The 18,935-nt window shown below is 42.7% G+C and overlaps 1 protein-coding gene across 2 annotated transcripts in view; it reads right to left on the reverse strand.

Annotated features, from left to right (window-relative positions):
- klhl29 (kelch-like family member 29) overlaps positions 1–18,935 on the reverse strand; it is a 414,899-nt gene that overhangs the window by 110,198 nt on the left and 285,766 nt on the right. For both annotated transcript variants that reach the window (XM_086166945.1, XM_086166946.1), the window contains exon 11: positions 7,660–7,858. In XM_086166945.1, coding sequence (XP_086023071.1) covers positions 7,660–7,858 — 199 coding nt within the window. The remainder of the gene's footprint in view (positions 1–7,659; positions 7,859–18,935) is intronic.

The following is an 18,935-nucleotide window of genomic DNA, read 5'->3' on the forward strand; positions in this document are numbered from 1 at the left end:
AGTTTGCCCCGCCGTCCCGGCGCCGAGGACGGCGACGTACGCGTAAAGGAGGATGCGCGGGATTTTCTTTTATTTTTATTTCTTATTTTTCGGAGCGGGTGATTTGAGTCGGGTCTGGGGAAAAAAAAAAAAAAAAGTTTTGCGAGTAAACTCCCGTCGCCGGCAGCTGTTTAATCCCCGTGATCTCCCGGAGACTCTAATGACAGCTAATCAGATCCACATCCACTCTCTAATTAACCAATTAGCGGCTAATGCCTCGGCGTAAAGTGTGCAAAACGCCGCGGATTCATTACGCCACTTTTCTTCTTCTCTGACAAAATGAGGCCGTTTGCAAGCGACGAAAGGCTACGCCCTCCTGAAAGGGTTCCTCCGTTCACACTGGCCGGGCGAGACGTTTCCGGAAAGAAGCGGCTAATGTGAGGCATTTTATACCAGATCCCGTGGGTGAATTAACATTCATTCATTCATTAAAGCTTATCCCAGCTGTGATTGGACGAGAGGCGGCGTTCACACCGGATTGGTCGATCGCAGAGACGTACAACCGTTCACCCTCTCATTCGCACAAAGAAATCCGTGTCTTTATTTTTGTCTATCAGACGTGTGAATGAGCGAGTGAATGGTTAAATACGAGACTCACTATCTCATTCACATGTCATGGGGAAAAAATAAACATTCAAACATCGCGCATAAATATATTCAACTGTTCACTTGCTCAGTCGGACATCCTATAGAGACATACAAAATTTCACCCTCTCATTCACACACACCTTTATGTTTCGGTGTGAATGAGTGAGTGGTTGTGTGTCTCTATATGACTTTTAAATGAGAAGGGGAATAGTAATACATGCATATCACTATTCACTCGCTCATTTTTAGAGACGTCCAACCATTCACCCTCTCACTTCGATTCCACGTAGACCTAAATCCTTTGCTCCGTCATTCGCAAGTCTTACAGAGATTTTAAAGCAAAGTCATACGAAGACATACAACCATTCGCTCGCTCTTTCACACGTCATGGAGGCAAATAAACATTCACCCTCTCATTCAAGCGTCTTGCATATATTCAGCCGTTCACTCGCTCATTTGAATATCTTATAGACGTAAAACAATTCAGATGCCATATTGAGCGACACCATCACTCGCATTCACAGTGATAGAGACCATTCACTCATTCATTCAAAAGACATTAGCATGAAGCGTTCACTGTCCAATGTACGTCATGTAGAAAAAATAACCATTCACTCGCTCATTCAAATATCCAAGATGCATAAAATGTTCCCGGAGAACCCTGAGGAACCCCTGCAGGAGACTCCACACAGGAAGATCCCCAACCGTGTGACTCCAAGCGTGGACCTTCTTGCTGCTAGCTGGCCGTGCTAACCGCCAGGCTAATTGTCCGCTGAGTAAACAAAACCCAAAGTGTCCTCGTTAGCGCCGCGGCTCCAAAACAAACGAACGTAGCTTAGCGAAGAGCCGGACGGTTTTTGCTCGCCATCGCTGTCGGGCGGATCCAGGTGTCGCACAGAGGTGCCGTGTCACAATGTGGACACACACACACACACACACACACACACACATACGCACACACACACATGCAGGATGAGTAATACGACAACATACCATCACTAAAATGGAGCTGCATCAATAAAGAAACAACCCCCAACCTCCCCCCACACAAACACACACACACACACACACACACACACACTCACTGTCGCACAGCAGGGACCCATATAAAGAAAAACCTGGGAAAAACAAGACAATTACAGGGTGTGTAGAAACCATCTGGCTGCGTTCTCTTCAGCAGAAATGAGTGTTTTTTTGTTTTTCCCCAAGCTCACGGCTAATGGACCAACAACCGAGTGAGATGTTGGTACTTTTCGTTAAACTGGAATGTTTATGAAACTTCATCTCATGAGTGCGTTTCCATAGGCCGCTATTAATCACATTGATGTGTTCATTATCCTTATTTTCTTAATTTGTGAAACCACTGAGCGGCCCGTGTGGGAGAGTTTAGTACGTGGCGGGGAAATCTGCTGGCTTTGCAGGACCCTGGTGGGGAGAAGAGCCAGAGTCTGTCCTTGGGAGTGGGATTAATCAAATGCATGAATGAAGAAATGCTCTGATATGTGGGAAAAAAAAACAAAAACCAATAAAAAACCTGAAACTACTGATGCTTCTCTATGATTAAAAATGAATGAAATTAAAAGGAAATTAAATAATATGAAAGAAAAAAAAATGAAATAAAATACTGTAAAATAAAATGAAATAAAAAAAATATATAATAATAAGGGAAATGAAATATTACAAAATAAAACAACATGAAATGAAATGAAATAAAATAATAAAGTGAAATAAAATAATATAAAATAAAATCAACATGAAATAAAATGAAAAAGTTGAATAAAAATAATGTAAGAAATAATGTAAGAAATAAAATTATGTAAGATAAAACACAATACAATATACATAAAAATGTATAAAAAAACAACAAAAAATAATAAAGAAATAAAAGATAAAAATAAGGATAAAAATAAAAACAGAACAAAATACAATATACCTAAAAACGTATAAAAAACAACACAAAATAAAATGAAATAAAAAATAAAAATAAGGATAAAAATAAAACAGGACAAAATACAATATACATAAACATGTATAAAAAAACATAAAATAAAAAGAAATAAAAATAAGGATAAAATAAAACTAAATATAATAAAACACGGTCAAATATCAAAGTAAATTAAATCAAAAATTCAAAATAAAAAAAACAAAAAAAAACAAAAAAAACTCAACTTCACTACAACACCAGTGCGTGACTCACACACACCCCATGCAACAGCAGTGAGGTGACGCTGGGAGGAGACGGATGACGGTGCAGGTGGAAGATCCCTCCATGCGAGGGAAACCAAATGAAATGAATCCAAACTGATGTAAATTATCAACCGTCTGGACGTCATCGCCGCCAATACCTGACCGACCCGATGCGGCGAGGGATCGGGTGTACGTCTGCTGAACGTCTCACTAATTAGACGGGAAGCTGAGCTGTCGGTGCAACGCCGAGCTTCTGGCCGGCCAATCGCAGCGCGGGTGTAAAAGTGTAGGAATCAGAAGGTCTGGCACAAATGAGTTAATTTAATTTATAGTCTGAAAGGAAAGAGAAAAAAAAAAAAAAATTCAATATAAATTTATCACGAGTGAAAAAGCTTGAATGTCAAAGCCACTCAGACATGCATCCCTGCGTGCAACGGCGCACACACACACACACACACACTGCGTGCAATCAAACACACCATTCATACACACACACACACACACACACACACGTGACAACCAAGTTCACAGATTGACTGTGCTCAGCAAGAAGGGCTTCACGGATGGCAGTTCTCCCTTCTCTTTCTGCTTGACAGACTTATCAACCCAGCTCAGGTGGTGCCCCATCTGCTTACGCGCATTTAAAACACACACACACATATGTGCGCGCACGCACACCCGCGCACGTACGCGCACGCCGGCCGCTAACACGACGAGACACACACCCCGGGAGTAAAATATATGCCCTTGCTCCACTTCCCGTCGCCCTCTCTCTCCGGTTTTCTCCGACTACATCCGTCGTTTCCTCTCCTCCCGTCGACCTCCGCCTCTCCTTCCTCGCCGCCGTCCACGTGCGCGTCCTGACGTCTATCCCGGCGTCCGGGACCCCCCCTGCCGCGCGGGGCTCGGCCTGCCCGCCGCGGCAGATGGCCGGGCGTAGACGAACGGAGCCCCCCCGAGACGGCTAAGGAAGCACGGTCTGTGGGACGACACGCGGCACTAAACTGCCGAGGTACATCCAAGAGGATATTTGCACCTGACCTACATTACACACCTGTGAGAGGATGAGAGGGGGAGAGTTTATCTCCATGTGAATGAGAGGGTGAATGCTCGTATTTCTCCATATGACGTGGATGAGAGGGTGCGTGTTGCAAATCTCCATAGCATGTGTGAATGGGCGAATGAATGATTGCATGTCTCCATATGATGGGTGAATGAGAGGGTGAATGTTGCGTATGAGGTGGACGTCAGGGTGAATGATTGCATTTTTTGCACATGATGTATGAATGAGCGAATGAATGATTGCATGTCTCCATGTGACGGGTGAATGAGAGGGTGAATGGTTGTAGATCTTCATATGATGCGTGGGTGAATGTTGCATGCTGCATATGAGGTGGAAGTGAGGGTGAATGACTGCATGTCCCCATATGAGGGTGAATGAGAGGGTGAATGGTTGTATTTCTTTGTATGACGTGGATGAAAGGGTGAATGTTGCATGTCTCCATAGCATGTGTGAATGAGCAAATGAATGATTGCACGTCTCCATATGATGGGTGAATGAGAGGGTGAATGATTGCGTATGAGGTGGACGTGAGGGTGAATGATTGCATTTTTGCACATGATGTATGAATGAGCGAATGAATGATTGCATGTCCCCATATGATGGTTGAATGAGAGGGTGAATGGTTTTATTTCTCTGTATGACGTGGATGAGAGGGTGCATGTTGCATGTCTCCATAGCATGTATGAATAAGTTAATGAATGACTGCATGTCTCCATATGATGGTTGAATGAGAAGGTGAATGTTGCATGTCTCCATAGCACGTATGAATGAGCAAATGAATGATCGCATGTCTCCATGTGACGGGTGAATGAGAGGGTGAACGGTCGCATGTCTCCATATGATGAGATGAATAGAGGGTGAATGTTGCATATGAGGTGGACGTGAGGGTGAATGATTGCATCTTTCCACGTGATGTATGAAAGAACAAATGAATGACTGCACGTCTCCGTATGACGGGTGAATGAGAGAGTGAATGGTTGTATTTCTTCTTCGGACGTGGATGAGAGGGTGAATGTTTCATGTCTCCATGTCTTAAAAATGAGAGTGAATGCTGCATATGACTTGGATGAGAGGGTGAATGATTAGATGTCTGTATGAGGCATGAATGAGTGAATGAATGGTCTCTTTTTGAAATGTGTGTGAGAGGATGAATAACTGTATGTCTGTTTTTGTTGTGTAAATGAAAGAGTGAACAGTTGTGTTTCTCTATTTGACGTGGATGAGAGGGTGAATGTTAGCATGTTTCTAAACAGCTCTGTGATCGACGACAGTTCAGCCGAACGCGGGATAAATCGTCTGGATTTAATGCGACCGCGCCGCCATCGGCGTGTATCGGAGTATCGAACGCAGCGGCCGACAGCGGCCGTCCTTCCGACCGGAAGATCCGGGGGATTCGATCCCCGTCCGCGTGCTGGACGCCGTCAGGTTGTCATAGCGACCGCATAAATAAACACAGCCCCTGTACAGCTGCGAGAGAAAGATACGGGCCGATAGCATCAACCCGCTGATGTATCGGTCGGGCTCCGGCACTCTTTCCGCGGTGATTGATGCACGGGACTCCGTACCACGGAAAAGCCTCACATTTTGCACCCCCACTCAAAAAAAAATAACAAAAAAAAACCTCCGCCCACACGGTCGGCCGCGATAAGAACTCCAGCACGGGGAGGAGTGTGAAAGTTGATTGAGAAAACACATTTCCCATTCACCCAGCCACCGGGGCAGAATGCATCATGCATGTATTCATCCCGGCTGCATTCGCGCATTTATATAATTCTGTTGTACGCCGCCGAGGGCTGCCGGGAATCAATATACACTTCTGCGCGGGGCGGGAGGGTTTATAAGATATGCACATACCGAACGCTATCAGCCTTGACAGAAAACGCTTGGGAAAAAAAAAATGGTGGGAACAAAGAGGAACTCCTGGATGAAGACGGGTAATGGGTCGATGCTGAGCGTGGAGAATAACCACAAACGTCCCGCCACCCCCCCTCTAAGACCCCACGCCACGGCATAATGGGCAATTAAATGGACAAAAATAGCACGCCGTTCCCCTAAAGGTTTGTTTACCGCCGAATAAAACGCGCCAGTTCCGCAAAGTGACGCTTGTTGGGTCATCGTCTTTACTCCAACCGACTGAGGAAGGTGCCGGAAGGATTGGGAACTTGTTGCAGCTCCCTTTGAGACGGCAGAGGAACCAGGAAGTAGCATCTCGGTTACTCGAAACATTTTAGCTCCTCCTCTGAGGCAGTCTTTTCATGGTTTCCTTGGTGCTCCGTGATTGACCAAATTCTCCTAGTGGACCGAAGGGCGCCATTTTTTTAACCATGGTGGTCATTGGTCCTCCATTGGAGGTACATGTTAGGACACAGAGGGGTTCCCAAGGCTTGCAGACTGTTACGTCCGCGGGGTCGGAAATGTTTTGTCTGTTCAGCCAGCTTGCTACATCTAGCGCTAAGGCTTTGCCGTGCAGCTCAGCGGTGCTCAGCGCTCCCAACTTCGACCGGCCCTTCAAACTCGAGGTGCTGGTGCGGTTCTCCTTCAGGAGGGATCAGATGGGCTTGATCACCCCATCTTTTACTTTTCAAAAAAAGTTTCTGAACATCGATTAAACCAGAGTACCATCAAGAAGGAAGCGCCAGCCCTGTTGTTAGCTTCATTTGCTAAGTGCACATTGGTTCCACTGCAGCACCTGGTTCACTGACCACGACCCTCTGGTCTTTCTCTCTAGGATGAAGCCTTGCAGTTAGAATAACCAACACATAACGCGCTGGTTGGCGTTCTGAAAAGCAGACTCACAATCATTGGACCACAACAAATTCAACACGGTTGCGAAGGAGATCAATCAGTGGCAAAAGTACGTCTGAGAAGCTGCGACAGAAGCTACGGAGGTACTAGAGATGTAACAAGAGGAACGGGAATATTTTGGATGAACTAAGTTAGCTAACGGCTAACGGGGTTCTCCACACAGCAAAGCAGAGCAGGGACAAGATAACCAGCTCATCTGATATTTAACAGTTATGAGTCCATGAACACTGTGGCTCGAGGTGCACATTCGCACACCGGTCCCGACCGTGATCCCTCACGATGCCGAACTAAAAGGCTTCCCCGGGGGAGGCTACTTCCTGGAACTGAACTCGGTCTGGAGCTCAAGGTTGCACCTGGTCCCTCACCGCTTTTGGGGATGCAAAACTAAAGAGCTTCCCCTGGAATAGGCTACTTTATGGAACCAAACTCCTTAAGGCGATGAGGGTTTTTTTCAGACGCCGCGGAAAAGAAAATCCAGTCGCTGACCAAAAGGAACTTGTAGAAAACGAACCCCTCCTCCCTCCCGGCGGCTCGAACGATGTAAACAATAGTCCCGCTGCATCTGTGGAAATGCTCGGCCGGTCGCTTCCTCCGAAAAGGAGCTCAGTAGCCTGCAACCCCCCTGCAGGGGAAGCCGTTCTGGCTGGCCACTCCCAATTTTTCTAACCTCGGTGCGGAACACGGAGCGAAAGCCTTTCCCTGGATCTGGAAGCGCGACCCGCTTCCCCCCCCAACTCGCGGTACACATGAGTATTTACCGTAGTTGCGTGAGAAAACATTAGGGAGCAATAAAGCATCGCTTTCCAGTGGGCCGGAATCAATACGGCAAAGTCAGGGTCTCCTTGAGGACGACTGACCTCTATGCCATCTCCTTGCAGTGAAATATGAATAGCGGAGGTGTGTGTGTGTGTGTGTGTGTTGTGGGTACGCCTTGTAATGGGAAAAAAAAGGAATAATAAGGCGGTTTATCCGCTCACCGGCGGACAGCCTCGGCCGGGTCCTGGGCGTCTGCATCTCCTGCCTCGCGTGGGGAAGCATGTGGTAGCGCTTGGCTTCGTTGACCAGGTCGCGACACGCCTCCGAGGACTTGATCAGCTCCTCGTTGTCCACCACGTTCAGAAGGTACGACGGGTGGATGAAGGGGAGACGCACCACGGCCAGCAGCTCCGACAGATGCTGAGGAGACGGAGAAGAAGATGCTCAAAAAACAAAAAAAATGAAGGGAAACACGACGCGACTCCGAGTCAGTCACACTTTTGTACGCATTTTTAAGGAGATGACATCACGGTTGGATCAGCCTGGAGTGTGTTTTTACACTTTTATTTGGAGTCCAGACCTCCGTGGGTTCACACGTTTCATTTCCGTTGATCGTTTCTGTGCGATTTCGTTGTCGGCGCATTCAACGATGTCCAGAACAACGTATTTAAGAGGAATATTTCATACCTTCACATCCAGGATGCGTTATTTTAGCGTTCCCTTTATTTTCTAGGGCGCCGTATATAAATATATATGGAATAAAAATCACAATATCTGCGCAGATATGAAAATAGAAGCACAACAATCACGGTCCAAATGTTCCTGGTGAAGAAAATACATTCAGTGAAATTTGTGAATGAGTAAATTTGCAAGTTTTTGTGTGACGTTTGAATGAAAGGGTGAATTGTTGTCCCAGAATCATGTATTTGTGAATGAATGGTCGTGTATTTATGACGACTGAATGAAAGAGTGAACGTTTACGTCGTCTCTGCTATGGTTGTTAGTCACTTTATGATTTGTGAATGAATCGTTATAAGTCTATATAATGTTTATGTTTTCTATTTGTCCCAAATGAGAGGGTGAATGGTTGTGTGTCTCTAAATGTGACCCGTTATCGATCCAGGGTGAACCCGATGACGTCTGGAAGAGGCCCGGCGACCCCGAGCGCGGGATAAGCCGTACGGATCGTGAACGAACGAACGAATCAATAGAACACGCATTAAGTCCATCGATGTGTCCCCTTCGTCCGTGCAGAAGCCAGCGGTCAAAGCCAGTTTCCCCGTCTCGCCAGGTGTGCGACCATTTATCTTTTCAGGCTGATTTCCCTTTTAAAGTCACTCCGATTTGTGGGTTTGGACACTTCATAGAGTTTCGTTTCATCGTTTCTGTTTTTTTTATCCTTCTTGGTGTTTTTCGCCGCGCCTCAAAGCTCGGTTCTGTTCGCTCCGTTGGAGTTTTGTCGACTTCTGAGACAAACCGGCCGCCATCGTCGGGCGCGAAGAGACGTCCGGACGCCGCCGCGCGTTTAGCGCCGTGACACACCGGATGATGTAACATCTGTCACGCCTTTTATTTTGAAAAAAAAAAAAAACAAAACAAAACAAGAAAAACAGAACAAACAAAACCCGGCCCAGATGCTGCTCCGCTTTTGTGTCAGACTTCCTGCCCACGGGGGGAAAACGCCGATTTTTACAGTAAATCGCAACGTTTGTCAGCTAAAGAGTGACAGCGCTTTTGGATTCTGCAAACAAAAATGTACTTAAAAAAAAAAATGTTTATGTTACTTTGCATTTTTATTGCAAAACCATCCCGTGCTGGTGTTTTTATGACAAAGATTATATGGGTGTGGTACAAATACCATGAAAGCATTAGCTCTGGAGACAAACACACACACACACACACACACAGCCAGGGAAGGAAAATTACATGACGCACAGAAGAAGAAGAAATATATAATTTTTTTTTTTTTTTTTTTTTTTTTTAAAGCCAATGCCAATAAAACAGTATTTGCATAAATCATATTTAAGTTGCAGTGAAAGTGGCGGGGGACGATCGCAGCGGTTTTATAGGAACATTAAACAAACGGGAAAGAAACACGGAGGATCAGTCGCTGAACAAGTCCGATTAAAAACACGGACTTGTAACTGTTTGTCATTTATTCGTTCGTTTCCTTCGCAAAATACAAACATTCACCCTCTCATTCACACGTCATAGAAACACACGCTAACGTTGCACGTCTTCGAGATGCAAAAATAATTCACCTGCTCATTTACAAACATTCAACCATTCGCTCACTTTTTCAGTCGTGCAATAATTCACTCTCTCCCTCACATGTCATAGTAAAACGATCGCTCGTGCACCAAAACGTGCAACGTTTCACTCATTCATTCAAATGCAACTGTTCACCCTCTCATTTACACTTCATACATACATTATATTCATCCTCTCATTCACGCGGCATACAGATAAACAACCGTTCACACGCTGATTCGTGCGTTATAAAAAATGTAAACCATTCACTTGTTCATTCACATGTCAAATAAACACGAGAATATTGTGATAAAGTTCTTAATATTCTGTAATGCAATTCAAAAAAACAAAAATGACTTTTTCATGATATTCTAATATTTCGAGAGAGGATTTTTGTGTGTTCTTTAGATTTAAACCGTAATCAGCAATATTAAAATAAGAGAAGGCTTGCAATATTTCAGGTGATTTGTAATGAATCGAGAAGATAAAGAACTTTATCACAATATTCTAATTTTCTGATTCAGTCCTGTATTCACTCATTCATTCACATGTCAAATAAACACATGCGGCCGTTCACTCATTCATTCATACGTCAAATAGAAGTACAGCATTCGCTCATTCATTCATGTCACTTTCAGAAATACAAGCATTCACTCAGTCATTCACACGTCATATAAACAGCATTCATTCATTCATATCATTTAGAGATAAACAAATTTCTCTCCCAAAAAGAGACAAAACCATTCACCCTGTCATTCTTGCCTCAGACGTACGAACATTTACTCATTCATTCACGTGTCATATTAGATAAACAGCATTCATTCATTCATTAACATATTTACAGATATGAAAAATTCTCTGTCAAAAAGAGACACAAACATTCACCCTGTCATTTGCCCCAGTTCGAACATTCAGTCATTCATTTACACGTCAAATAATCGAATACAACCTTTCACTCATTCATTCATACGTCAAATAGAAATACAGCATTCACTCATTCATTCATGTCATTTTCAGACATACAAGGATTCACTCAGTCATCACACGTCATGTTAGATTAACAGCATTCATTCATTTATTAATATCATTTACAGATACACAAATTTCTCTCCCAAAAAGAGACACAAACATTCATCCTGTCATTCCTGCCTCAGAAACATATGAACATTCACTCATTCATTCACACGTCAAATAGAAATACAACATTGACTCATTCATTCATGTCATTTCCAGACATACAAGCGTTCACTCAGTCATTCACGTGTCATATTAGATAAACAGCATTCATTCATTAATAATATTTACAGATATAAATAAGTCTGTCAAAAAAAGAGACACAACCATTCACCCTGTCATCTGCTCCTCAGAGACGTACAAACATCCAATCATTCATTCACACGTCGAATAAAAGCATGCAACCATTCACTCATTCATTCATCTGTCAAATAGAAATATCGCGTTCACTCATTCATTCATGTCATTTTCAGACACACAAGGATTCACTCAGTCATTCACGGGTCATGTTAGATAAACAGCATTCATTCATTAACATATTTACAGATATACAATTTGCATTCACCCTGTCATTTGAGCCTCAGAAACGTACAACCATTCACTCATTCATTCACAAGTCTGCTTTTTTTTTTTTTTTTTTTTTGGACTGTGTGAGGAACCCGGAGAACCCTGAGGAACCCCAAGCAGACACGTGGAGAACACGGACCCTCCACACAAGGACGCTAACGGCTGCTCGCTATATTTCTAATCATTTTTTAATGTCCTTTCTCCGCACGAACAGAGCGGATGCGGCGGAAGACGGAAGCGGGAAACGTCACGTCCGATAAAAACCCCCCGCCAGCTGAGGGCCGACAGAGCCGAACCATCAGCTCCGTTATCGTCGCTGTCAAAACCTCACCGGTTCATCTCAGCACCCTCGCATTTGCGGCGCGGGAAGTAACGTCCGGGCCTTTGGAACCCTGGGAAACTTCCAGCGGCGTTGGCGTCGGGGCTTTTTAGCTTGTGTCCGAAATAAAGAAACAAAGAATAAACAAAATAAAAAAGAAAAACAACTCCCGCGGCTTCTGCCTTGTTTGAATGTCACTCTGGTGTTGAGTATAAAATCCAGCTTTCTTGTTTTTATAACACTCTCATCATGCCGGCACACTGTATATCTACCATGCAGTGTGTGTGTGTGTGTGTGGGGTCCTCAAGGACATATCTGTTAGATGTTCCAGAAGTGTGCGACACAAACAGTTAGCTTGCTGCTCTCCGAGCCGCTGAAACACCTCCCTGAAGATCAAACGGCACCTGGATGGTTGAAAAGGAGGATCTGCGTTGTTTTGACTCGTTCATCCATTCATCGTCCGAGTCGGGGGGGTTGGAGCCGATCCCGGCAGTGGATCCATCACGTGCAACCATTTATCTTCTCATTTTTATGTCAAATTTGGGCGTGTAACCATTCGTTCATTCATATAGATGTACAAACGTTCACCCTCTCATTCATAGGTCATACAGTTAAACAACCATTCATTCATTCATTGGCACGCAATATAGAGACGACCATATAAAAACATCAAAAATACACGTCATATTTTGGTTATGTAACATTCATTCATTTATTCACCCTCACACTCACGTGTCGTATTGTGATGCATAACCATTCATTCATTCATTCATTCATTCATTCATGGGTCACATAGAGACTTGTAACGATTCATATGAATATATAACCATTCATTCAGTCATTCACATGTCAAATAAAGACTTATAACAATTCATGTAAATATACTACCATTCATTCATTCATTGGCACGCAATATAGAAACATTCATATAAACACGTCAAAAATACACGTCATGTTTTGGGCATTTAACCATTCATTCATTCACACTCATGTGTCATTTAGTGATTATAACCATTCATTCATTCATTCATAGGTCATATAAACACATATAATAATTCATGTAAATATACAACCATTCATTCAGTCGTTCAGACGTTATATAGAGACACATACTGCCATTTACTCCCTCATTTGTGTTGCATATAAACTTAAAAACATTCACCCTCTTGTTCATGTTATATATTGATATTCAAACATTCACACTCTCATTTACACAGCATATTTTGGCCATTCATTCATACATTTATTCACTACAGAAATATATATATATATATATATATATATATATATATATATATATATATATATATATGTATATATATGTACAGGACTGACTCAGAAAATTAAGAATATTGTGATAAAGTTCTTTATCTTCTGTGATGCAATTAAAAAAATTTTTTTTTTTTCATGATATTCTAATATTTTGAGATTTTTGAGTTTTCTTAAGATGTAAGCCATAATCAGCAATATTAAAATAATAAAAGGCTTGCAATATTTCAGTTGACTTGTAATGAATCCAGAATGTATGACGTCTTTGTTTTTGTAATTGCATTACAGAAGATAAAGAACTTTATCATAATATTCTAATTTTCTGAGACAGTCTTGTATATATTTACATACAATCATTTGCCCCCTTATTCTTGTACCACATTGACTTAAAACCATAAACATTCACTCGTCATAAATGTACATTTAATCATACATTCATTCAAAAAAACAAAAATTACTTTTTCATGATATTCTGATATTTTGAATAAGAATTCTCGAGTTTTCTTGCAAATATTGCAAAGGCTTGCAATATTTCAGTTGATTTGTAATGAATCCAGAATGTGTGAAATTTTCTTTTTTCTTAATTACATTACAGACGATAAAGAACTTTATCCCAATATTCTAATTTTCAGAGACAGTCCCGTATATATTTACATACAATCACTCTTGTGTCACATTGACTTAAAACCTTTCACCCTTTTATTCACACGTCATCTAGCGATACGTTAACATTCACTCGTCATGAATGTACATTTAATCATACATCCGTTCACACGCTACATACAGGACTGTCTCAGAAAATTAAGAATATTGTGATAAAATTCTTTATGTTCTGTAATACAATTACAAAAACAAAAATGTCATACAATCTGGATTCAAGCCTTTTATTATTTTAATGTCGCTGATTATGGCTCAAAAATCCTATCTCAAAATATTAGAATATCGTGTTTTTTTTAATTGCATTATAAAAGATAAACAACTTTATCACAATTTTATGATTTTCTGAGACAGTCCCGTAGAGACGTACAACCATGTCACCGTTTCTTCATTCATTTATTCATTCTGTCCACAAACAAACCCCCCCTGCGGTCGGAATCCAATCTTTTAGCTGTGAGGTGTGTCTAACACTGCGCCCGATTATATCCATTATTATTTGGATTATTATTATTATCATACAATTATTGCATCTTCCGGTCTGACGAATGCGCACGAGTTCTCATTTCCAACAATTAAAAATACATGCACGTCCCGTCGTCGGGCGCGCATACATTACATGTTCTTTACGCCGCGTAGATGAGCGGGGCACTGTTGCCATGGCAACCTGACTATAGCTCCGGCTGCTTTTTTTTTTTTTCTCCTTTTTTGAACTTTGTGTGTGTGTGTGTGTGTGTGTGTGCGCGCGCGCCACGTAACCATGGGAGTCTCATCTATATCGACAGTAAAAGCTGTAAACAAGCCGAGGCGGGACGCCGGAGCGCCAGGGGTCCGGGGCCGACCCGGGCGACCCCGTTGACCCCGCCGACCCCCCTGGCGAGGGGATGGAGTGAGAGAAAAGCGCAGGGGGACGGAAGAGGCGACAAAATAACAACCCGCGTGAAATGTCGGACACACCGCGGGGAAGTTAAAGAACTGAACCGGCGCTGTCGGAAAGAAGAAAATAAAATCCATAAACAGTTTTAATAATTAATGTGACTTGATGTGTTTTTTCTGCAGGATCGGCGGCGGGTTAAACTGTGGGTATCGCAGGTGCGCGCGTGAGCTAGCGGCGCCGCCGCAGGGCGGGCCGCGTCGAGGTGGGTTCGTTAACATCGTGACACTTGTGAGCGGTTTGGTTTGGGGAAAAAAAAAAAAAAAAAAAAAGGAGGACGGAAAGAAAAAACAAAACACCTCACGAGGTTTGAATTTTTGAGCCCGTCTTCAGCGGGAGGTTAGCGGCGCCGGTTCGGAAGGTCGCAGCGAGAAGGTCCCGACGTTTCTGAATAAAACAAGGTGTTTAAAGGAAAACTAGACTCGTATTAATGAAAAGAAAAAATTGTGTTCATTTTATATAACACATCTCCTGCAGTCTGGGTGTGTCTGTAAGTTTCCTCCAAAAATCTATGCATGCAGACGGGTATTTTGCCATCAGATGACCAAAGTGACAATATCACAGCAATATCACAACAATAGCACTTTCAACTTACAAAATGCATATTTTATTGCCTGTTTATATATTGCATAGTTATTTTATTGGCTATCCGTATATTTTATATATATTGTCTATTTTATACAGTTTTATATTTGTATTGTCCAGGACTACAGATGGAAATTAGCTATGAGCTTTAATCTGGTACAAATATCTCTGCCTCTGTGCTTGATGTATTTGTACACTGTCCTAATAAACTTCTAAACAAACAAACAAACAAACAGGAGGATGATGGAGAAAGTGAATGAATGAGTGAACGGTTGTATTTCTGCGCGTCACATTCGATTGAAAGGTTGAATGTTCATATTTTCCCCGCTTATAAAGCGTCTTTAAATGATGTGTGAATGTTTGTATGTCTTCATAAAACTTTGAATTTATCGTAATTTCCGGACTATTGAGCGCACCTCAATATTAGCCGCACCGGCTAGCCGAGCGCTATCTCGGGCTTCCTCCCCTTGCGCTAAAACCGTCAGTCGTCAACTTCGGTGTCAGAGTTGAACGGACTCGGAATTCCCCGATCATTTCATTGGTCCGATGTGACGAGGATAAATCTTTTAGCGGCGTGAAGCTCGTTAGCCCCCCCCCAAAAAGTCCATATATCAGCTGCATCTTGGTTTACGTGAAAAACCGTCCAGAAATGACACTAATTGTTTTTGGTCTCTATATAAAACAGCCGAATGAAAGAGTGAATTTTTACTGGTCTTTACTGAGTGAAATATTCATATTTATATGAATATACTTATCTGTCGTTGCATATCTTTATATGAAAGGGTGAATGTTTGTACGTCTGCATATAAAGTGAATGAAGAAGTGAATTTTATTGGTCTCTAAATGGTAATAAATGAATAAATGGTCGAATGTTTCTGTATAAAGCGTGTGTGAATAAAAGAGTGAATGGTTGCATGTCTGCATATAAAAGAGTGAATTTTCATTGGTAAATGTGAGTGAATGTTCATATTTTACCCGCTTATCTGTCGTCGTATTAATATGACAGAGTGAATGTACGTTTTTATAACATTTGAGAATGAGAGGTTGAATTGTACGTCTTTAAATGAGGTGTAAAAGAATCACTCTTTCCTGCAGAGGAAAGTTATTTTTTTATCGTCTCTGACACGTGAATGAGTGATGGTCGAGCGTTTCTATATAAAGTGTGTGTGAATGAAAGAGTGAATTTCTATCGGTGAATGTTCATATTTTCCCCATTTATATACCATCATATGTCTTTATATGACAGAGCGAATGGTCAGAACGGACGAAGCCTCTCTGATAATAATAATAATAATAATAATAATACATGGGATTTTTATAGCGCTTTTCATGACACTCAAAGACGCTTCACAAGTAAAAAACAGAAGGAACAGAACATACACAGACTTATTGGGAAGCTTAAGCTAGCCAGCCAGCCTGCTCAGGTCGGCAAGCTAGTTTGGTAGCTTGCTGGAGATTGTCAAGGTGAGCCTTTGTCTTTGGTTTGGTTGATTGGTTGGATGAAACATGATGAAACATCTTCAAGTGCAGAAATTCAAGTCCAGTTGCCACGACAAGAAGATTTCCACAAGAAAGCGCGAATGGTACCGATATTAATATTGTTATCCTGATGACACGTGAATGAAAGAGCGAACGTTTGCACGTCTCCGTATGGCGACCCTGTGACGGACAGGCGAGCGAACCCCGCCTCCCGGCCAATGGCAGCTGGGCTTTGCTCCAGGTGTAATCCAAGTGTAGGAAGCAGCAGGCGCGTTCTGGTCCGGAGGAAGGCTTTAAGTCAGCGGCTTAAGGAGCAGCTGCTCCTTCAGACAACATGGCTCGGTGTCAGGAGGAGGAGGAGGTACATCTGCGCCCCCCAGGTCCGCCACAACCTCCCTCGCGAGGCTCTTATAGGTTTCGAGATTTCCGATCGAGATTCGTGAACGCGGCCCGAATCATCTCTGGGACGATCCTCCGGAAACCGGAAAAAGCCTCCCGCTCACGCCTACGTTTCGCCGCGTTTCATTCCCGACCCGTTCGGCTCATTTTTCACGTTCGCGGCGGCGGCCGAACCGACCGTTCCGACCTTCGGAGCTAAATTAAAAGCCGTATGTGGGGCAGCTTCGGCCGGGTGCGGCCACGGCGGCGCCGCCGGGGGAACCGAGCGCCGCCTCCCGAGGGGAGCTAACAGCTGGCGAGAGGAGGCGGGAGTAACTATGGACTCGGGCCGAGTCCAGGAGTCACTCTGGCGTGAAACGCTTCACACACACACACACACACACACACAAACACACACACTTGCATCCAAACACACACGACTATGGAGTCGTTCGTTCATTTGATTCTGTTCGGGATGATTAATGATTCCTGCTCTCAGGGATCATTCCGGACCATTGCTCGCCTCCATGTGATCCACTTTTGAGTTTCATCTAATGTTACAACTGTCTAATGACCTAAGACTATGCATGTATGTACAGCATGTGTGTGTGTGTGTGTGTGTGTGTGTGTGTGTGTGTTAAGGGTAAATGGTCTCCACTTATAAAGCTTTCAAAAGCACTTGATTTGACGTACATTCATTCTGTCACCAATATGTCATATATGGATAGAAAACATTCATTTATTCACTCTTTCACCGTCACATCATATGGATAAAACAACAATTCACCCTCTCATTCGCACTTCATAGAGAGGCAGGACGCACATCATAAACTAGCGGTTATATGACAGCTAACCCTAACTAGCCTTTCCCATTGCCACTGGCAACCACGGTAAAGATTAGCCTCTAGCATGGGTAGCATCACGTAAAGCTTTAGCGTAACATGCATGGGTTAACAGTTAGTCCCCATTGGCGCTAGCATCCATGATAAACATTAGCATGTAGGAAGCATCACATAAACCTTTGGTTAACTCACATGAATGTATGGGTTAACAGTTAGCCCCATTGACACCAGCGTCTATGCTAAACATTAGCACCTAGCATGTGGGAAGCACCATATAAACCTCAAGTTAAGTCACTTGCTTGTGTGCGTTAACAGTTAGCCCATTGACACTAGCATCTATGGTAAACATTAGCATCTAGCATGTGGGAAGCATCGCATTAACCTGTGGTTAACTCACATGAATGTGTGGGTTAACAGTTAGCCCCGATTGCCAGCCGGATCCATGGTAAATGTTAGCACCTAGCATGCAGGAAGCACCATATAAACCTCAAGTTAAGTCACTAGCATGTGTGTGTTAACAATTAGCCCATTGACACCAGCATCTATGGTAAACATTAGCACCTAGCATGTGGGAAGCACCATATAAACCTCAAGTTAAGTCACTAGCATTGTGCGTTAACAATTAGCCCATTGACACCAGCGTCTATGGTAAACATTAGCACCTAGCATGTAGGAAGCATCCCATAAACCTTGGGCATCCACGATAAACGTTACACCTAGCATGTAGATAGCATCATGTACAGCTTTTGCTAACTCACTAGTGTGTATGGGTTGACGGTTAGCCCACATCACAGTAAAAATAGAAACACATGCTAATGTTAGCACCTGGGAGTTTCACCAGATGGATGGAGACATTTTGTCAATTTAAATCATTCAATCATCAGTTTTTTCTTTTCTAAACTATTGAATATGTTCACTGGTTCCCCTCAAATAAGAACAATGTATTAATTTTTTTCACCTTTTTGCATGAATAAACTCCGGAGATGGTACAGTTGTTGTTGTCCTTTGCCCTGTAAGCTAACAAAAGTGAACAAAAAGCTAACAAAAGTTAGTTACATGAAATAAATTTCATGTACATCAAAATTTCAAACATCACCACAAGCTGCTGATGTTGTTCTCATGGCTTGAAAGGGGTTTAGTATTTTTATAGTCTGTATTATTGTATTATTTACGTTATCTTTATGATTTATAGATATAGATAGACTT

Source organism: Fistularia commersonii, chromosome 20 (assembly GCF_037954325.1).
Source record: "Fistularia commersonii isolate RoL2024-O1a breed Wild chromosome 20, RoL_Fcom_v1.0, whole genome shotgun sequence".
NCBI lineage: Eukaryota > Metazoa > Chordata > Actinopteri > Syngnathiformes > Fistulariidae > Fistularia > Fistularia commersonii.